This window comes from Phallusia mammillata, chromosome 8 (genome assembly GCF_965637545.1).
Source record: "Phallusia mammillata chromosome 8, kaPhaMamm4.hap1.1, whole genome shotgun sequence".
Classification (NCBI taxonomy): domain Eukaryota; kingdom Metazoa; phylum Chordata; class Ascidiacea; order Phlebobranchia; family Ascidiidae; genus Phallusia; species Phallusia mammillata.
The window spans coordinates 16058349-16081497 of NC_137259.1; the positions used below are offsets into that span (position 1 = coordinate 16058349).

The 23149-nt window shown below is 36.1% G+C and overlaps 1 protein-coding gene across 4 annotated transcripts in view; it reads left to right on the forward strand.

Annotated features, from left to right (window-relative positions):
* The window catches only part of LOC145204634 (inactive dipeptidyl peptidase 10-like), a 32214-nt gene that overhangs the window by 1389 nt on the left and 7676 nt on the right, over positions 1-23149 (forward strand). The window contains exons 1-7 of one of the 4 annotated variants that reach the window (XM_080077227.1): positions 6407-6594; positions 19269-19383; positions 19961-20148; positions 20641-20768; positions 21774-21982; positions 22651-22817; positions 22999-23087. In XM_080077227.1, coding sequence (XP_079933353.1) covers positions 6571-6594; positions 19269-19383; positions 19961-20148; positions 20641-20768; positions 21774-21982; positions 22651-22817; positions 22999-23087 — 920 coding nt within the window. In that variant the 5' untranslated portion in view covers positions 6407-6570. Of the gene's footprint in view, positions 1-6406; positions 6595-10940; positions 11407-17245; positions 17499-19268; positions 19384-19960; positions 20149-20640; positions 20769-21773; positions 21983-22650; positions 22818-22998; positions 23088-23149 lie in introns of those variants that run through there. The other 3 variants (XM_080077225.1, XM_080077224.1, XM_080077226.1) reach the window with 3 other exon arrangements.

The following is a 23149-nucleotide window of genomic DNA, read 5'->3' on the forward strand; positions in this document are numbered from 1 at the left end:
TTTTATGTAAAAAGCGTAAAACTAGTGTTCCAAATTCCAAAATGTCGAAAAAAATCGGTCAAATTAACCGCATCATTCGTGACGTCAGTTCTACGTCACACTTTCGACACAGTCACAGAAGTTTGGCAAACAGTCGTGTGACTACAAATTTGCTTTATAACAAGCAATACAAAATGCGATTCTAGGTCATATATTGATAACCCAATTTTGACCTCAAATCATTCAAACTGGCAAATATTGCACAGTACAATTTGCTTTGTTAAACAGTTATTTTAGCATATGTAGGTTATACCCAACCATTGATTATGTTTTGACAAAATATTAACCTTGCATTACTGCGTTGAGAAAATCAGTTTGGTTGATACAAACAACAATATTGTTAATAAGACGCGTTTTTCTAATTGAATTCTGATATTCTTTTATTACTTACACGAATTGAAAAATGTCGTATTACCAAGTTAAAATTAAGATTAATTGTCTGTCTTGTTTTAAAACTATGAAGCAATTTAAAAGCAACAGAAGCGTCGCAATTGTCTCAATTAGTTCTACGAATACCCCAGAGGTTGCGCTGTCTAAGAAACATGGTAACGATTTTGCAAGATGGTCACTTGGGTCTGAACAAACAATTAGTTTTATCGGTTTAGGGCCGACCGAAATCTAATTGAGATAAATGAGAATTGAAACCAACGTTTTAAACAAGTGTAACAAAACAACTAGCGTATTTAAAACTGAAAAAAGACTTTTTGGTTATTTGTATTAAGCAAGTTATGGCACTCTGAAAAAGCGTTTTTCTAATACTGACTTTGTAGGATGCCAAATTGAATAACACTTAAATTTCAATTTATCATTCTTGATGTTAAAATGAAAGTTGTGTTGCTTTAAGCACAATAACTCCAATGATAGAAGAGTTTCTTAATCCACCCGAAAAGTTTTGTACCTAAAACTGTTTTTCATTCAATATTTTTAAGTGTAATGCGAAGTGTAATAATGAGAAGAGGTAGTTCGAGACCAAAAGCAGTTGGAAAATATGTCTGCTAACAATTCTGGTAATCTTCAGAGTTTTGTATTACACAACTTGTTGCTGCAGATATTTTCATTCCTCTTTTTTGATGATCAGTGTTTTTGAAGCTTGCTTGTATGTTATGATGAGTAATTGCGCAAGTCTCGGGGTTTGCATATGTTCTAACCAAAATGTGATAAGTTAAGAAACTTTTCGAACCGACTAGTTCGTTATTTTGAACAGTTGGTTTAGTTTAGTTTTTTTGCAAGATGAATGTTAGGCCTCGTTGAAACCAAAGTTGTATTGGCTCCAACCCGGAAGTGTAATAAAAAAAAACAATCAAAAAATTTGTTGTTAAAACAGGCAAACATTTGGCCCGAAAGTTATGTGCATTATGGTGAGATTAATGCCTTAATTAAAGCCCTAAAACAGCAGCCCGACATACCACCCCTGTTGCAATATTGTTTGTTGGTGTTGTTAGTTATTTCCCTTCGTCTTTCTTTCAGCCAAAAAACTCAGGGACCAAAATTTTTCCAGCCACTCGTATCTTAAGACAAACGCAAAGTTGTGCAAGGTACATGACGTACTTACCCCATTCAGTGGACACAATCTTAATGAAAAAATACCACAAGAGGTCTCTGTTGCAAATGAAAGCATTTTAATCGATACGTTTGTCTGACGAAAAATAGTTCGCAGTGCCGATCGAATTGATCTATTCCCACAATTCAACTAATATCCCCCCCTAAATTATTCCCAAAGGATAGAAATACATCACATATGTAATTAGTTTAAAATCCATAATGGAAAAGCTGATACCGAATGATTTGTCATCGCAGTATTGGTTGAAATTTAAATGCTTTGGTGACAAAATATGGTGACACGAAAGGAACAAGGTTACATTTTTCAATCGTTATTTGATAATTTTTCGGTCCACCAGCTACAAACTGTTAAAATAATAACTGCAGAAAATTTTAGAGTGAAAACATTAAATCAGTCGCTGTATTTTTATTGTTTCACAAAAAAATGCCATTCGATTTTATAAGCATCGTTAGTGTCTGAAAAACAAAAACATGTAAAAACACACTAATAAAAGCATAAATACACCCTGTTGTTCTATGAAAGAATAAAAATACAATGACTGATTTAGTGTTTTAATTTTTTTCTGTACAAGTCGAAAAAAGGTGTTTCAATTTCCAGGTGTAAATTTTTCATTGGTCAATCGCCTATACTTGCTCTGCGCTTGGCATTACACCAGTTAAAAGTTGAAGTTTGTTTCAAATTGAAAAGTTTGCAATTTTCCATCCCACTTGGCCTTGCTTTTAACTACTTGCGCCCAATGGCCTGTGACGAAGAGTAAGCCAATTTAATCATGAAGAGTGCAGAATTGTTGACGTGCAGCAGAAGAAAAGGCCAAACCGCGGCAAGAAAAGGTTAGCGATGGTTGCTGGCATTTTTAAACAGCGTTAGGTAACTGCTTAAAACCTGTCTTAAGTTGAGATGAAATTATGTGTTGATAAACAAAGGCTGAAATGCAGATTTGATTTCGATGTGCAGATTTCTTTAACACTAGTCGTAAAAAATGAGTTTGTACGTTGCGTTAATTAATCGTAGAAGAATAGTTTGTTTAGTTTTTAGAGAAAATGGCAATTAAAACGGCATTATCACATCAATTCATCAATTTTTGTTCTTGAAAATCTGACAGTATTAGTAAGTGCTTGAAGTATTTTCTGTGAGATTTTAAAAAACATCTTGATGGGACATAAAACTGCCTAAGTTTTATTGAAAACGTTTTGACAAGTGCTGTTGTCATTATCAATGCGATTATTGTAAATTAGCAAAAAACACATTATCTACATAAGCTCAAATGCTAAATTTTTTTGATCAAACCGCCTTTCAAGTTTATACGTCGAGTGTTTTTCATTTAAAAATGTAATTTCAGATAATTTGACAACGTTTTTTAGTTTAGTCAAACCAGTAAATACGTTTTCGTGAGGCTTGTACTAAAACACCTTCAACGCTTGAATAAATACCTAACAAATATTAAATACTTCAGGCATAACTACACTAAAGCGAGTTATATATTTTCCGCCATTCATAATTAACCCCGAAGCAGCGCGGAAGGGGCTTCATTAAAGGTAATTCCCTTGCTTCAGCCTAAGGGGTTATGCCCTGGTCTTGCCGGCCTGTGACTGACGAAAGTTTCGTTGTAAATCTAGTCCCTGTCTTGGCATCCTTGCGATGAATTATTGATATAAATTGTGTCGGGTGCAAATACTTAGCATGACAAGTACCACACCGGTACCTGGTGAAGCCTTTAGCTCAAACTGTCCCCTTTATTCTGGTGTTTATATACAGCCCAGGGTATAAATGTCAAATTAAGACCTGAAATTAATCAAAACGCGTGTTCTGACCTGACAGGTTTCGTGTTTGTGTAGATTATAGACCGCTTATATGTTCTTATATTTGATTAAAACATAACTGCCAGAAAACTTGTATTTAGGGAAATACATCTTTGTCACAACAACAGCGATTGTTGAAACGTCTGCACTAAGATGTATTCTATACATACAAGTTCTCTGGTAGTTATGTTTTAAATTAAATTACTTTTTAAGTCCGTGTACAGTGGTTTCTTAATTCATACATTTAGGATACCAGTCCGTAAGATGCCAGAAATGGCATGTTTTGTTGTTCAAACGTTCGTCATTACTTTGTGCCATTATAAGTCATACAATGAAAGTTGTAGTAGACATGCTGGAGTTTATTTGAATATTACACCATGTCATTTTGAGCAACAATATAAAGGCAGTCTAGTTAGAATTACTGACATGTTCGTGTTAGTTTCGTTTACAAGGCTATGCGTGTAGTTTTCATTTAGGTTTGCTATAGACTTTGTTGTATGTTGAGGGGTTTAGGGAAAAAATGAGTCAGTTGTTTAAACCAGTTAGTCCCTATAATTTTGTGGTATGTTGTAAGTGGGTTGCAGTCATCAAGCCCAATAAAAATCACATGTTGATCAAGGAGAAATTACTGACGAGAAAAAAGCAGGAAAATGAATAAGATTTATATCCCAAAATATATTTTTGTTTTACTGGAACTGAAAAAAGTCAAGATTAACAAAGAAAGCGTTGGGATATAAAAAGGTAATCTTGTCAAACGGACGTCCTTATGATCATAAATATAACCCTTGCCGAGATACAGTGTACGATTTTATGGCCGAATTGATTCAAGTTACAAATAGAACCATATGCAATCGATTTAGCTTGGCCGGGGTATTATCAATATGTGATAATTGTATGCATGACACGAGATAAGCGTTTTTGACAGATCTTGTCAACTATGATCCTATGATTTCATACGGTTCTGATGCAATTAAAAATCTCAATTAAACAAGTCTGTTTAAGTCAGATGTAGCTAACTCTTGTTTTGCTTTTGCAAGGGGTCGCAACAATTAAAAAAAATAAGTGACATAGACATTCAAAAAGAATTGCGCTTGATGTATTTAAGTCTCCTTTTAAATTATTCTGTTTGAACAAGGATCTGCTGGTAAAACGTGGAAAAATGATATCAAATTAAATATAACATTTAAAAAGTTTCGGTCTAGCAAAGCATTTAACTTAATCGGGGGGGAAATGTAACGTTCCTAATCTATATAAAAGTTATCGAAAAAAGTCATTTATTGGCTCAACTTTTGATTGTTTTGCCACAATTAGGGTTGTCCAAAGTAGCGAACCTATGTTGTAAAGTTTGTGCTTTTTGCACTTCAATTACACCCAGTCGGGTCGTTTACAGCGCTCAATTAACCGTTGTTAGTTACCTGGTTCGATCGATAAGGCATCAGGAAACGTTGATGTCACATTGGAATCTGTCACCTCCCTATCAACTACCACCCTCTGTGAATCGCTAGCTTGACTGTGTGCTGTGTACAGCAGTAAGTCACCCAGAAATGCAGCTTTTTGGCTGTAGCTAAGAACATATCTTGGCACTTTTCGAGATATATTTCATGTCCGGGTGCGCTTGCGGTCTCAATGCCAGATCAGGCGACGTTTATTGATGTCGTTTATCCCCCCGAGGTTTGAATTCACATCGAGATATCGAAAAAGGCAGCATCCTTCACACAGCAAGCTAGGATGTAACAAACGAGACAGATAATTTGTTATTGGTTGCTTTTATAGCCTATGAAGGCAGTCGTATAAAGCATACAGTGATAGAAAAGAAATATCTAGTTGGTCAGCGCTTTTTGTAAGGATATGTCAATTGATTAGAAACTGCGACAGTTACGATAAAACTGTTTTTACTATTTGTATTAAGCTTAAGAAGAAAACCCATTATGGTGTTGGTTCCATGTATAATGGTTTGACTTTATAGACCATTTCATAAGCTAAACCACTCTAAAAAAAATAGATGGCTAGTGTACCGGCGGTATTGTAAAGGAACTTAGTCTATTTATCCGAAGGAACTACAAATTACAATGACAGACTTGTAACTTTTAACAAGGCAATTAGGCTTATTCCCTTTAAGCAGTTGGTAATATCAGAAACAATGAACATGCACTTGCGGCCTGTTTAAAAACAAAACTTACAGAGAGCTTGTTTTTGCTAAATACATTTTGTAGAAAAACAAGTGTTGCGCAGGTTATATGTAACAACAACAAATGCTAAAAAGATATTCAGTCAACTGTATTCAATATATACAAGCCCTCTGGCTCTTTTGTTTTTGATAAGTTTGTAAAAAAGACAACAAACTGGCTCTCTACAGAACGCTTTTTTGGAAATTAAATCTCTAAAATTTCAATTGATAACTAAAGTTTTGACTTACATTAATCACTCAAATGTTACACTATCTTAAATGGGCCCAGCACTAATCAAGATATTGCAAAAAAATGTTAAATGTAACTTTATAACTATTGTAAATTCTCTTTTATTTGGATAAGTCAAAGTATGCTTCACTTGTTTACAAAACAATTAGTGTTGCAGTCGTATTGTTTGTGCATTATGTTTATGGCCCCTGAATAATGCACGCTTTAGGTACGTGCGAACGGTTTTGACAGACACAGACTATGCACAGGAGATAGAGTATTTGCTCTGCTAGTCTTGCTTGGCAGATTAAGGATTGAAAGAAAAAAAACCTGTGTGCATTCATTCAGCCACAACGCTACCAAGTTCGATGGAGCGTGATGGTTCTTGAATCGGTCTGTGATTTTGTCTTTGTGCTTGCGCCTTGCTGGAATTTCCAGAAACAAGATAAATTAGCTTTTGGCTTCATTTAACTTTAACTCAGATATGTCAGAAGTTCGCAATGGCAGTAGCCTTGTATATTGTTCCCTTGGTGCATGTAACTAAAGGCATTTAAACAGTGCGATGAGTTGTAAAGGCTGCGTCCTTTTGATTGGAATCAATATGAAGCGCCTTTTGTTTGAAATTTGGCAGGTAAAGTAACTTTTGTCTTGTAGTCAGTAGGGATGCCAGAGAAGGTACTGAGAAAAAGTGGATTTAAACTAAGCTAAGAGCTTTGTAAGGCTAAATTTCAGTTGTATTTTGCTGTTACAAACCGCTACAAGACACTACGTGAAGATGAATACGACAGTTCCTTTTGAGGTAACAATCAATGTGTTCTTTACTTAATGTACAAACAATTGGTTTATCTGTAACAAAGGTATGATTGTTAAAAATACCTACATGAATGTGTATGTATTTTGCGGGTTATCAAGCGAAGGTTTTTTTCCAAATTTGGTGGTTTATTGATAATACTGTACATTTTACGATTCCTTTAAACCAGTTTCCAAATACTACCCTGCCTGTGTGCATTCAGATTACAGATAAACGGTATACATTAGGTTAAAAATAGCCCAAAATTCAGTGTTCAAGAAATTGGTCGTTTAGGTTGCGAAATTTGTTCCACTACCGTGTTTGCTTTCGGTATTTTCGTGCTTTGCCAGACAATGCACTGTTTCAACAAGCACTTTTTCGGCGAACTTTGTGCGTCAGTGCTCTGGAAAATACGCTTTCTCTAAAACGCTTCTATTGTTCGGTTGTGGAAGTAACTGTAACTGTTTGTATACACTATTTAAAATTCCTGTGCACAAATGAATGACAACAATTTCTAAATGGTGGGTTTAAACAAACTTATTCGAACTTGATTATTTAAAAGGGGGTCTATGTACTTTTCTATGCCATTGCACACCTTTGGTTTGGGTGGTTTTTGGGTTTTTATTCACAAATAGGCTAATAAATTCAAAACGCAATGTGTTTCATATGGGACTTTAACAGGTAGGCTACTGTCTCCACTTTTAATTTTAAATTAACCAAATGAGCCAACCTGGCAGGTAGGCGTTCATAAAAATCTATGAAGTAGACGGCTGTATGCAACAAATCAATACACCAAGTGCGCATGCCAAATCATACGACAAAAGTGAAATTGCGACGGAAAAATTACAAAATTGGTAACCAGGTCCTAATCTAGCCGGATTTCCTTACATAAATTCAAGTCTGCAGCTGACCCAGAGCCCGACTCGACTTACATCTCTGGTTTACACAGACCGATACATTTGTCATCACGTCAGATATGAAAATACTACATAAATCGCTGTGCGGATAAACCCTTCAATCAACACCTTTATTATCTTTATCTTTGACCCTTTAGCCACGAGACGACGTGGCTTTGTGCCGACAATGTAAACATTCAAACACAACGCAAGCACGAATGCTTTGCCGACTACACAAAGGAATGTGTTTTTTTTTTGTTTTTTTGTACATTTTGTTGTTTGTATTAGAAAGAGAACGAAATACTCACATATTCTACAAGCGCTATGAACAATTTTTGTCCACTATTTAGGTGTCTAAGGGCTTGATTCTCTCGTGCAGAACTATACAGAAAGTATGAACGATATATGTTAGTTTACAAAACGAATCAGCCGAACATCAAATGCGAAAAACATTTTTTTGCCAACCGATTGATTTAAATTGCGTAGCGGTCTGACAATAAATTACAATGTTTATGTTTATTTTTATAAATATTTTTTGTAATATTTCCTTCAGAATAAACGATTTTTTACAAGCTGTTGATTTTATTAACGACAATCCGAATATAGTTTTCCGCTGCATCGCACCAACCTTGCGAATCGAAAATGTGGAAAATCAATCAATCATCCTGTGATCGAATCGACAATCGTCACTCATGCTCATGTGTATGACCTTGTCGTATATGAAGGCCAAATCTGAACAGAGGATATTGCCTACCTCTAGTTACGTCATTAATGTAAATGCAACATGCTTCAAACAATTTGGTCTTCTCATCTGGGTATAATTTAACTCTACAGCACACAATAATTTCACTGTTTAAAAAACCTAAAACTTGAATGCAAAAATATTATTTGATTTTGTTGAGGACTTTGTCATTACTTAAAACTTTGACCAAATGAAGCTTTGTAATTTAAAAAACACACACAAATGCATTTCCTCTAAATGTGCAAATCATATGAAACATCGTTGTTAATTTACCAAGTATTACATTGTGAATACCGGCTGCATATAATTTTGCCCCTTGTTGTAAACAATGTAAAGAAACATAAAGTTTAATTCCTACACTTTACGTGGCTTAGTTAGGCGCCTTTCAAGTACCGGATTGTACAGCTTAACTCCGCTCAAAATTTGGGCCTGGATGACCATATTACCAATACTGTCACCAAGTGGAAATGCTGGCAATTATATTTAATCCGGTAGATGGCGCAATAGTACCTCACGACAGTTTGTTTGTGGCCGGGCAAGCACGTGTCCAAATTGTCTGAGGTGCGCCACCTACATACATACACACGGTTGCCATACCGTCCTTAGTTCTAAGATTGTCCCTTATTTAGAAGGACAATGTCTTAGAAAATTTTATTGTCCTGATTTCTAAGAAATGTCCTTGTTTAGACTTGAGTCCTTGTTTTGTCTTATTTTCAACAATTACAAGTCAAATCCCTGTTACAAGCAAAAGTAAACCTAGACCTGAGCTATTGTAAAATGCATGAAGTATTTTCTACGAACAAGAAGTTCCTGGAACAGATTTTTTCCGGCCAAAAATATGTCACATAATGTGTCATGGCTCGTATAAATGCAAAGATTTGTTCAAAAACGTTTGTTTCGTTTCGTATGAAACAAATTTTTTTGGTTGTCTTTATTTTGGGGTCCATGTCGATGACAACACAGATCATACACCAATAGGGTTCGTATTTTGTTTGTAAAAACAACAACAAATAAACATCGATAAAAAACTTGTCTAAAACGAACAATGAACTGAAAAGCATATCAACAACTAGGTCAATATAAATAAAGTTTGAAATAAATTTAATACTGTTCTGCATAGGCCAGACTTGTTTTTCAACAAAATATCTTCCAAACTAGGACGTTTCAAATTATTCATTTTCCTTTTTTGTTCCGATATTTTCCAATTTTGCTATAAATTTTTTTTGATGGTTATTCATTAGTCTATTTTTGTTTTGCCTTGGAATGATTGTCACAGCATGTCACGTGGAATCAGACGACTAATGTATATCGGATGGCTGGGCGCATTCTGTAAAGATTCAATATATCGATTGAGACTTTGTTTGTACCACAGGGAACGTGACTTAATAATCCCCTCGAAATTAGCTGGGAATTTTTGAAAATATATCCAGTTTGGTGATGCAAAAGACTTCATAGAAAATTTTAGCCAACATTTATTGGTAAAATGCCTTGTGCGCTTGGCCTATGAAGTCATGCAGTAACTTTTAGAAAGAGCCAGAAAAGCGTGAAAAGTTATTTGGCGAGTAAAAGTAGTTTTATTGGGCACTAAACCATTTTGTGGCATTCCTTTGTTTAATGATCGTGTCGAAATTTCAGTTTGTTTGGCAATAAATAAGACACAGTTTAGACTATTTGTGATACCGTAGGTCAAAATCAAAACTGATATTTGGCCCAATAAGATGTTTAAAGTACTTCATTTTATTTTCATGTTATAATTTCGTGCGATTAATCATCATTGCGCAAGATTATCAGGTATTTGGTGCTTTTGAAAGCGCTATTGGTCCTGAACAAAAAAGGATCGGCCGTTTAGGCATATTGCGTTGTATTGGAAAATATACATTTGTCACATGGCTAACGAAATGTCGCAGCACCCCATCACATAATGCATCAAGGTGGCACTCAGAACTTAATTTAATTTTATTGATTTTTTGCCACATCCTGTTTTTCACAGCTGACACATGTCAAATCAAAGCACAACAAACAACCTTGCCGCACGTTCGCTATACAAGAAAGCGTTTTGCTTGATGCTATCTGTTGCCTTCGGGCCTTTTTGGGTATTGCATGATCTGTTCCCGTGAGAATGCAGAGAGGTTCTTGCGGTTGCCTGCTAATGAGGTCTAATGTGCGTTTTAGTCACAAGGGGTAACCGGTTTAGTGTTGGTCGTAAATGTGTTGTACTTTTGGCCTAAAAAGTATGATATGAATGATTGTACAAACTTTTTTGGTTTAATTTGGTTTTACGGATGTTTACGTAAACGTTTGTTTTGTACAAGACGGAGTACATAAAGAATGGTAACTATACACTTGTTGAAGGTCATTTAAACGTGTTCCGGTACGCAAAATTATGTTGACAACCTTATGAATTATGAATGAGCGTGAATTGTTGTATGAATGTTAGTAGACTGACATTACCACGTTCCGTTAAATGGCGTTTGGCAAATTGCCGGATCTAAATTAGACTAGCTAGATTCTATTTGAATAAGTCACTGACTATACGACCCAACATTTTCGGTGAAATGTACACCCTGTGAAAATAATTGTGTGTAATGTTTGGTCCAGGCTTTTACACGCTGACTGGAAGAGCTTAAAACATTTAGACTTGTTAAGATTAAGCTTAACATCAAATCCTGTCAATCATTATTCGACCGTGTAATCAATAATTTCACACTTAACGAAAAGGTCCCTTGGAACACAAGGGTAATATGCGGTGAATATATTGCTCTTGCCATCCAATTATACGGTCTAATGCTCCACCGTGTTATTGACGGGCCTTGCTGGAAAGCCGTATGTTCTATGCGTGTTGAGCCCTATTCCCAAGACGTCGTCAAGACAGGGAATTTGCTTAGCCTGATACCGTTCGGCGCGGAACGGATTTGCCTGTCTGCAAACGTTAAGAGCATGACTGAGAGTCGGACTTGCTTGCTGCAGACGCTTGTTTGAAACTCAGGTTGTTTTGGAAGGCAGATCTCTTGTTTTTGTGAGATTTTTTTCTGTGTTCTCTTTACTTGTCGGTCTACTGCAATTTGTGCCATGAGCAAGTCAGCTTTGGCAGCGGGCTCGTTTAATAGGGCGAGGAGGTTTACTTTGTTCGGGAGTAAACGACAACCAGTTATGAAGACCACGCCAATGCAGGGAAATGTTTTGGTAAGCACTAATTCCAATCAACAAGCAAGAGAATGTTGGTTGATAATATGAGGTTTAGGTTTTTTGTTAAGACATGTTTTATTTTTTAACCATTTTGTTAGATACAAAAACACGTTTCGTTTTATGACTTCGTGTATGGTGTTGTTATGTTGAACTATAGTATTGATTTCAAAAAGGTAAGTACAAGGTTAAAAGATCACAATTGCTTTAGGGTTTTGTCTTTGACTCTGTATGCAGTTTTGTAATCAGTTGTTGTTTCTTGTTTTTGACTTGCAACTATGGTAAGACTTAATCAAGTGTGAATACCCTAAATTGACCGTGATTATTATTTGTGGTTGTTTAGTTCAGACCTACTTTAGCTTTTGCCCTTGTTATGTTACTGCAACCCGAAGTAGTAACCCGAAAGTACAAGCCCAAACAACTTGGCGTTGGGCCCGAATGTTGGTAAAACTCTGGCACAAATACGGCCGAGTTTAAAGTCAGGCCCTAATCAAGCTTGTTTTGTACAAACTTATCCCCGAAACGACTTATAACTCTGTTGGTATCTAAGCGGATTTTTGACGTCTTCTCCCGCGTAATTACAAATAACAAATCATTCGTACAGAGCGCTGTAAATGATGCCATGTCGCTTGTAGGTTACATTCGATCCCATTTTGTCACGCTGCAAGATTTTTCGGGTCAAATAACCCAATTTGAACGTGACGGTGTTTTTAACCACTATTTGTAACTTAAAACTCGTTTTTAACCAACTAATTGCTCAACATCCTACGTTTAAGCCTACAAAACCGTTTAAACGAATAATAAGTACATAACTGGAAAATTATAATTTATTTTTACTAGTTCAAATTTGATGTATACTGGGTATTATGTTGTGGTTAAATAATTGTTACCTATAACGTACATTTGTTACACATAAATCCTGAAAAGTATTAACTTTGTTTTTTTAAAACTGACCTGATTATTTTGTGCCGGTGTATTTTTAGCGTATTGTTAACACCCGTTAGGTGCATGGTGATCATAAAGCGATAAAAGTGATCTTAATTCTGACAAAAGGCTTTAGTGGAGAGACTTGAATATTAAAACGAAAACTTGGCCACCTGCTATGCAAGATGCGTGTTATATAGCAAGTAAGAGGGTTTTGGTATCAGAGGAGCTGCTATCATATAATCGTGTATTACGAACTCGCGTTATTTAGTGCCCATAAATAATTCATGGCCAATATTGGGGGCCATTAACCCCCAACCTGGCCCGTCTACTCCTTTACCAATACCCTAATCTAGAAACAAGGATAAAAAACAGTTTATTTTTGTTTTCTGACACGTTTTGCCGTTGTGAAAAAAACCACAGAGCCACTAATGCATTTTTTGGTTGATGGGCATTGATGAGTTTTAAGGTATTGATTACAAGTCCATCGAATGTGTACTGCCTTCTCTAGTTTGATATCGAGCTTTTCGTTGTAGTTTGATGAATAAGTCATGGGCATGTGTTGACAGTTACCTATACACCCAGTAGTTGTTCGTCGTTTTGGCGCGTTTTTGCCATTTTGACTCCTTGACCTATTTTCTACCGTTGGTTATGTATTTTTGATGTGGTGCTGGCAAAATGACCCTCATAAAGTACTGAAAGGATAGGCGTGGTACAGAAAAATTGGCCCACACTAAAGATAATGTTTTTTTAATGTGTTCATTCCAAAAATAAACATGGACGTCAATATTGATTATATGGTCGATTCTTATGTTTTCTGGCCATCACAAATTTCTTATAGGGTATATTTTCCTGCTAAAATTTTGACATAGTTTTAAGATATAACAACGTTAGTTTATTCCAAAAACAAAAACTTGTTATTGGAATTAAAACTATCAAAAATGTTTTAATAATCACAATTTTAAAATATTTGCTTTTTGCAATTGTTACAGCTAAAATAATCTTGCGCTTTATCACATATTTTAAATGTAAGCATTACCAAGAACTTTGTTCCAATGTTCTGTGGTACTAAGTACTTTTTTTACTTTTTTGTCAAAAGCCGTCAAACCATTACTAAAAGTTTTCGTTATTGGCGTGTTAAGAGCCTCACAGTGCATTAAGACCGGAAAAGTTAAAACTCGGGTAGCATGGGTGACCTGCGGAGAATAACTACATTTTTTAACTGTTATGAAAACATGTGGTCAAAGTTTTGACATCAGCCATAACGAAAATCTGCTTTCCAACGAACTCTTAGGTTTAAATTTTCTTTCAATGACTTTGCCAAATTCTTTAGCACTCCTATTTATACTTAGGGCTTTAAATTGGTAATTTTGGGTATTTTCATTTACAGACTTTTTCAACCACCTTTCCGCTTTTTAAGACCGTTTGTGTACTTTCATGCCCCCAAAAAATCAAATTTTGGCAAGGATTTAAAAAAAAATTATGATTAAATATGCAGCAAAATGACCACAACGCCCTAAAATGTTGCATGATAAACATAACAGCTTCATAGTATCACTTGGGTAATTAACACAGATGAGCTAAAACATTTTTTGCGTTGAATGTTATAAGCCGTCTACTTTTTTATTGCTAAACATTTTGTCACTAGTATTGTCATCATGAATGCAAATGTAAAATCACTCACTTCCTTTAACAAATCACCAATTATTTTTTAATTCGCAATGCACCATTCGCTTTTTCAGAATATTGATTAACTGATCGATCAAACGCAAACCTGCGCAGCCCCCAGAAACAGAAATATCTCACTGAAAGCGACATCTAGTGAGATAGTTTGAGCTTAACTTGTCTCGTGTGGTGTCGCTGTCGCTTGCCTAAAGTTTCAGGAGTAAAATTGACCAAATGGGTCAAGCACTCGGTGATATCATGTGAGGCGATTGATTTATCTAACAGACACAAAAACATACCCGTAAAAAAGATTCGTAAATATTCTATTTAAGTAAAGAAGTGATGCTGTAATTTAGGTGAAATATATATTCCTTTACCTGAAGCTGACTGAGTCTGTTTTACCCATGTTTTTTTGATCTTCCATTGGTTTCACTCTTTGGAATTTATACCTAAAATTAAAAAAAGAACACTATGTTTTTTTAATTAAGTGGTCTGGTCTCAATATTATTGTTTGAAAAGGTTATGTGACAAATGCACCTTTGTGTTAGATAATTGCAAACATGTCAAAAAACATAGGCCAAATCCCAAATGTTTTTCGTGATTGGGTGTGTCTAAGGTTCAAAGTCAACAAAAGTGCTATCAGGCACACGTATATAACACCCAATTAAAATTGTGTTTGTGTTCGTTTTGTAATTTTGTCTTACAATCTAAGTTATTAGGTTGAGCATATCAATTTTTCCCGGAAGTGTAAAACAAGGGTTTCATATATTGGGCCTAAACAACGTTCATTTTATTATGTTTGTTACAGTTGCAAGTATATAGCAATTGCATGTAGCAACGTTACAAGTATTGGTTATCTATAGCATAATGAGTTTTGGCTTCAAGCCGTTGTATATACTTTTACTTTGCAGCGCATTAAACATTCATGTGAGCTGCCCGAGCTAGGCACGAGAGCATTATAATTGTCAGTTCGGGAGGGGAGACAATATCTGTCGTGCTTGTACCGAAAATAACCAACAAAGAACAATTCAATAAATACTTCAATATACCTAAGGCTCTAAATACGATAAGATAAAAGGGACAGGATTAAACCTTGTTCCACGCGAAATTGTTTTTTATTGAACCACGATTTGTCACATAAAAGCAATTTGAAAGCTGCATACTTTACGGATTAAATTTCGTCATGTGTGTATTGGAAATATAATTTCATGTGTAAAACACTTAAAATGATTTGAAAACCGTTTTAATTTCTTGTTGAAAAAGGCGTTTTGTTTGTGACTTTTATAAATTTGGATGTATTGTACAGCAACAGTGTATAAATGAATTCCCTCAAGAGAACTTACAGACACACATATATCTTTAAAAACACATATAACTTTTAAAATAAGCACTGTTACGTCTATGATCCTATTACCCTTAAAAAAATCTCTTAACCATGTCTTCCCCTTACAAAATTACTGAAAATCTGTTTTTCGTCGATGTGATTTATCTTTCATTGCAATCAGCAATATCTTACACAACCTTGGATTTAATTATCACAACTCAAATTATAACAAAAAAAACACATTTTGTCAACTTAGGACATCATTTCGCAACTATCAATGCACCAACAGCCATTTACCACTTCATGAAATGTCAATCAACCCAAAACATATCATAATTAAAAGGCAACTGGGTTACCAAAATCCCAACCCGGCAGTCATTATAGCGCCTATAGCGTCTTAATTGCATGCAGCTTTATCGATTATCAGCTCGGTTTCAGATCACCCTCTGGGGTACACGAGGCACGACCATTGAGAGGGATAGATCATCGATGAACTGTCATACAGTCCAAACCGACTCTCATGATTAATGTAGGGATGTTTGGTGTACTCTGAGCATCAATGCCATCGTTACTTTTACCTTTTTTGCATTTAGATAGAAGTTGAGGGACAGGTAACACGTTGTTTTGGCGCGATCTTAGACAGGTATCGGTTGTTAGTTTTAAGGGTACAAGCACAGCATAAGCAGAGTTCATTTTGCAGTTGCATCGAATCGAAGAAGACTAGAAAAAAACGACTAAAAGGGTTTCATGAAGTCTATAAATGGCTTCAGTTTTGTTTTTAGGTGTTGGGTCAAAGCGTAGCATGTTCAGTGGCAACGAGGTGTTATAGGTCTTTCAGGCATAATGGGTATTATTTGGATACATACTATAGGTAATACCATTCAAAACATTTGTAACAGATTGGATGTGGAGTTTTTGTTTTGAGAAATTGCCGTATACCAGAACCAATTTAGTTAAGCAATAAGGCGTAGTTAACTTGCGAGATTTGGTCAGTAGGTACTACGGTACAAAAGGTGAAGCGAAATCCGTTATAAAGTAAAGAAACAAAAGATACATGAATACTTGTTGACGTTGACTGAAGCGAAACCATAAAAGCGTTATGTTATCATGAGATTTTTCTGCAGAAACGCCCAACTAGTAGGCTTGAAGATTTATTAATCATTATCAACAGAAGACTTGTAGATCATGAGATAGTTTGTTTACAAAAACAAAATATAATTTAAATGTAGGGTAGACTTTCTAAAAGTGAAAAACATATTTGCTTAAATCACACAATGAGAATGCAGATTTTCAGCACTTCGTAATTGAGCTGCGGTCGATTGAAAAAGAGACATAAACCCGCAAATAGTGAAGACAGCTTCCGTGCTGAGACCAAGTATCGATTCGTCACTATCTCGTTGGCCAAATCTCTTGGCGGTCTGGAAATGACCCCCCCATTTATTTCTTCTCTTTAGCGCTTGTACAGTAAATGAAGGTGGGCTCTTGAGTGCTGAGCAAAGCCGATTATCAGTTAAACATCTTTGCAGTTGAAGAGGAAGGCTTAAAATCCAGAAGAGGTGTGTTTGCAGTTCGAAGTTTTTCAAAAAGCAAAAGCTTGTAAAGAAAAGTAATTAGGTCAAAAGTGCTCTTTTAATATTGTAGTGGTATTAGTATGAAATAAACTTAGTTTTAAGAACTGATATGCAATAGATATTATTGCATACTTTAATTTAAAAAAATAAACGGGTTTTCAAGCAAAAGTTATATGCAGGTTTATAAAAAAGTTGAAGGTCAGGTTAGGTCGGTTTAAAACAATTTAAAAGCGCCCTATAGTCACCTCTCAATTAAAACAATTAAAGAACAATTTCTACAAACGGTGCATTTTTTTTACATCGAGTTTTGTTACATAACTTCCAAAATAACAAAAAAACTAACGCAATAAAATTTTGAAAAAATCCAACAGTACCGACTCGAAAAACACTCAGTTGTGTGATTTTGGTCTAAAACTTGTGTAATAAAGATGCTGGTCGCCACTCGGCCTCATGTATATACTGCTTGTACACCAATTCTACCACGTCGCGCGTCGCATATCGATGCTCACTGCAGAACTGCGGCCAAAAATCAAACAGGCACCAGAAAGCTAAACAAGGTTGAAGATGAGAAAGAAAACCAATCTTCTGCTGTACTTGAGAGTGATGAGGTATTTGGTGATTTTGATCATTTTTTCTCGAGTCGTTGGTTTTTAAAAGTACCGTTTGATAGAATTTTAGGCAATTTTTGATATTGTTCGGCATAACTTTGTCCTAGACTACGAGATACATTCGTTTTTGTGGCGTGAATTCTACCTTAAGGAAAAAAATTCTGATTGGAATATTTTAGCAATAAGGACATGAAAATACTGTACTTTTTGGTTTTTATTTATGTACAAAAAAATTGATAAACGGTCGAACGTGAAAACGTCACGTTTAAACTGTTCAAGCTAGATATTATGTACATTCCTTTTCAAAAAAGGGGCTCCATGTCAAAGTTTACATTTTCTACAAAACAATACATGCACCAAACCAAAATTGCAATCGAAATTTCAGATCTAAATTCATGCTTTGGATGTTAAAAACAAATATATATACTAGGGATATTTTCTTATTCAACCAGTACTTATGAAAGACTGATGAGGTGTATTCTATTCATTAGCCATAGGTCATTTATCAATGTAGCAATGGCCCTGCCGGACTAGTGTGATGGACAGCACGCCGAGAGGTCCATGCATTTTTTATGTCACCGTTAGGCCGCGTAGGAGCCATTTCAATCGATAGCTGGCAGATTTGATGCACCTATGAGGTTTACTCTGCGGTTTTGGTACATTGAAAACTGATTTGGTTTTAATTGATTTTGGACCACGATTGGGTGCTTGTACGTTATGAGTTTAATCGACTGGTTGGTTTCGGGTCTGCTTATGGTGCTTGTGGTTTCTTGCGTGGTTCGTAGATGGCGTTAGTTCAATGGATTCCTTGTCATTCGTGGTTGGTAACACGTTATCAAGATATAAATTAGCCGCAAAAAAGCTCCCATTCAATTAAGGAAATGCTACAAAACAACATTTGGGGAACAGTTTTGTCCACAGAGTCATACATTTTTGTTGTTTTTTATTACTCACCAAATGTATGGTAAAATATCATCACAGATGGGTTCTATTTGAATAAGGAACTGAAGATACCAAGGCGAAATATATACATATTCCATGTAAATTCATTGACTGATTCTGTAAACAGTAATCGTCAATGACCATACAGTCTGTTGGAGGGTCTGATATTTTTCAGTATAATCATTTTCGGAGATGGTGACGCTCATGTCATATATCTATTCTTCCCAAATTGTTGGCAGTACTGTGTTTATGTCATCCAAGTTAAATGTTTACAGTCCTTTTAAAAACGATTCTATTTAATTAAGTCATCGTTGGTTTGATTGCTTTGGAAAAAATATCAAGCAAAACAAATGACGTACGTGGGACCTTTACAGCTAAATGAAATGTTGTATGTTTAACCATGTTGGTACTAAACAAATTTTAACAGTTAAAACTGCCAATGGTTACTATTTCTACTGAGTGATTTCAACTTAAAGGTCTTATTCGTCTGACAGTAGCTTTAATGACAATCTTTTTGTGAAAAATCAATATAAATTTACAGACACCCTTGACTTTTCGGTCGATGCTTGTGCAATTGCAACTCTCTTTATTATGATTGATTTTGTTTTTCCCCATCAAATGCCCTTTCCGTGTAAAGACTGATATTAATATATCACAACCGCTTAAAGTCGATGAGCCTGTCACACAAGTTTAAAATACTAAATGAAAGTTGGCATGGCTTTTCTGCATGTTATATCCAAAAAACTGAATTACTGTTAGATGATCACACTAGCCAAAATGAAAGTTAGCGTTTTCATAGAAATCACACGATATTTTATTATTTTTCAGGAGTTGGTCGGAAATAATCCGGAACAGAGGAATTGGAAGGGAATGGCGATTGCTCTGGTGGTGATTTTGATGGTTTGTGGATTCGTGGTTGTTGCAGTTGTTCTGTTATCCACAGGTAAGACCAATGGTACTGTAGTTTATTGACAAATTTGTAACTCTTTCAGCAGTATTTATTATAATATACCGACGTTTGTATGTCCCATGCGAGACACCTTCATCAGGGTAATGACACCCATGGTCGAGTGATACAACCAGTAATGGGATTCAAATTTTTAGTCAGCCGGTAGTATCACAAAAGTCATATTTTTCAGCCGGTTCTATTACAAAAAGTCCATTAACAGTAACCAGCAATGTTAACCGGTTCGCTGATTGCATACATTTCCTGAGACGGTTATATAGAACAGGTGCGAACCGGCTGAATCCCACTACCGGATACAACCCATCTCAAGCCGTACTTTGTAATAACGCTGTATCAAAATGATGTAGATGAAGCGCCTTGTACATCCATTCACCAATTGCGTCCAGCACAATTTCGCCCTTGAAAACGCCCCAATTCTGTGCATTTCCAAACACTGAATGTAAAGTCTGTTGTTTTTGCATCAGAGCCTTTAATCCTAAGTAAACGTCGCGAAAGCTCAGTTTTCGCTTACTCATTAATGTTGTGCACCTCACTCATAAATATTGCATTTTAGATGAAACAGTGACCATAATTCCATCCGCTGAGGTCGATGACATCATAGACAAACCCTGGAATAACGCTCTCGTGAGCGACACCCAGTGGGTAAATGACAAGCTGACGTGGAGAGATAAAAACGGAATTGTGTGGCTTCTCTCTGGACCGAATGGAGTCCAAGAACGGCTTATTCCAGAACGCACAATGGTGACTATTTTCAAATTTGGAACAACGTTGCAATAATGATACATTATATTGAACAAAACGATTTTTAAATTGATAAACTAGTTTTCCGGTGTGTTGTTACTTGATATGAATTTTGTCAAAACACTAGATTTTTTTAAAGCTATGGTGGTAATTCGATGAAGTTATATACATTACACAAAATGTGGTTAGAGAAGGCAAATAAATGAATGAATTTAGCAAAAGCATTGAGCAAAGGCTCTCAAAACCTTGAAAGTAGCAAGGTGCACTTGTTGTTAACGAAAAAATTAATTTGATCTTATTTGAGCTTAAATGTAATGAGTGATTTTTCTTTATTTCTATCAATAGTGCGCTCTGAAAATATTGGTTATTTTACTAGTGTCCCCTAGGTATAACCAGAAAAAATGGTATAAAAAAACTACGACTTTAACGGGGCCATAAAAGAAAAACCTAAGGTTGGTAACCACTGCTTTTAAGTCAACCGAGTCTTTTCAGGCTGATTACGACATAAACGGTTTCCAAGCTTCTGCCAATCTGCGGTATGCCCTTCTGTCGTTCGAAAAGAAGCCAATCTACAGCCACTCATTCAACGCCTCATATTTTATTTACGACCTCAAGCTAAAGTAAGTCTACTCTTTGTGTTGCTAATGTGTCGACAAACTTGGCTCTCTGTCAAACGACCTGTGCACGCTTTAGAAGTTTTTGACTGGAACCTAGTAGCTGCAACATTCATCTAAAAACTAGAAAGGTGGATTTCCTAACTTATATATTTGCAATTTAAATGGTACATTCTATTTATTAGTTTTCCACATGAACATTTTGCAATACTTACAACGGATATATGTGTTACCCAATTTCAAGGGTGTCCCTATATTTCCCAGCATTTATTAACGTAAATGCTTTTTGCGTCCCCACACAATTGCACATGACAATTCGTAACAGTATTATTATGAAATTGCAATCATGTTTAGATTCAGAAGGTCGAGTTCGTAAAATAGAATATACATTACCCTTCCAGGTTCCATGAACACTTACAAAAGAGATTGTAAATAACTAGAACTTGGAGGTTCTTGTTTACTTGGTTGTTTGGCAACTATTGAGGTAACGCAGCGACGAAAGAGCCTTATAAGTAGCCGGTGTAGATGTATGTGCGTTCTTGATCATTTAAAGAATTGCACACACAGTTGCACCGACCACTAACAGGCAATGGCTTAATACCCTATGCACTGGCAGTAATTGGTAGTAACGTGGCAGAATGAAGAGTGTTATACATGATTTTAACTTGATAATGATAAAAAAGGTGATTTAAATTTGCAGAGAAAAAAATCGTGAGAAAGATTAGCAGACACTGCAAAGATTGTTTGAAACCAAACATCAAGATCTAAATTATTTCACATACCTTTAAACACAAAGTAACAATCATTCCAACAGCTTTCGGAAGTTTTACCCAATAGCTTAAGTTAGAACACTTGAAGTTAATAGTTAGGCTAAGCCTTGAATTATAACCGATAAGTCAAAATACTCAAATACTCAAAGTAAACACTCAAACACTTTGTATAATCAAGCTTATACTTAAACACTTAAGTGAGTACCCGGACCACAAACTGACTCTAGTTTCTTTTACCTAGAGCCCGACACACTCAACTCATCCACCACAATACAGACGACGTGTTTCAGTTTGCTGGTTTTGGGCCGAACGGGACGCAGATGATTTACATCTTGAACGGTGATATTTACTACAAGTCTGAAGTCACGTCTACTCACAATGCACAGAGGTTGACAAAAGACGGAAAACCTGGACTAGTTAGTAACGGACTAGCCGACTGGCTTTACGAAGGTAAAAAGTCATACGTGTGTATATTTGTTTTCTATGTGCAGTAAACCTCGGTTAATCGAGGCCCGTTTGGACTAAAAAAATGTCCGGATTAGGCGAAGATTCAGTTTATACGAGGTCGATTAGTTAAAGCCTTCCGACATTACATATCATTCAAACCTCAAGTTTCGTCCGAATTAGGCGAAGATCCGAATGAACCGAATCTGGTTAAACCGAGGTTTACTCTATTATGTGTATTGTTTTACTTATGTATTAATCAAACCAGAGTTATAAACGGGCCTGAAATTAGAGCCCAAACCCGAAAGTACAAACCCGAAACCCGGCCCGAACCCGAATCGTTTTTGGGAACCCCGTTTAGGCCCGAAAGGTTGATTGACAAGATTATACATTAAAGCCTCAGGAAAGACAAAGACAACAACCAGAATAGACAATTGGTCTTAAACAAGGCGTTTTAGGGCTGTTTGACACTAGGTCAGGTCCAGTAACTCGCTACTTATAAGTTAGCTATTTATTCCAAAAATATACTGACACAGAGTGTAAGGTCAGGCCTGAATCAGGCCCGCTTTTAGAAGAAGAAACCTACGCCCGAACCCGGCACGAAAAGCCTGGCCCGACTTACAACTCTGAAACAAACAGTATATCTAAATGGTGACAAAACTTTGGCTTTGCAGAAGAAATACTGAAGACCAACATCGCCCACTGGTGGTCGCCGAACGGACGTTTTCTCGCTTTTGCTCGCTTTGACGACACCGGGGTCGCCAGAGAGCAAGTGTCGACCTACGTTAAGGGGAATTCCCCTCTGGTCTACGCCGAAACCGATGGTTACCCGTATCCAAAGGTACATACGTTGGACGAATCAAAACGACAATTTAGTCTGACAGTTGAAAATATTGGGGCGTTGTTCACAGACCGAATGATATTGTTATGTGACGGGCTGACGGCCTAATCTAATTGTGACGTCATAAGCATATCGAATTTGAATCCATTTTTTTGCTTGATATTCGTGCCTTTTGTTGTAGGCTGGTTATGACAATCCAACAGTCACGATGTTCGTCTATGACTTAAAGATGAAAAACAAAGTGCAACTCATACGACCTCTGATTGAAAGGTCAGTTGTACCTTTTGTATTTGCGAAGTTCAAAGCCTTCAGACCGCAATGAAAACAGGAAT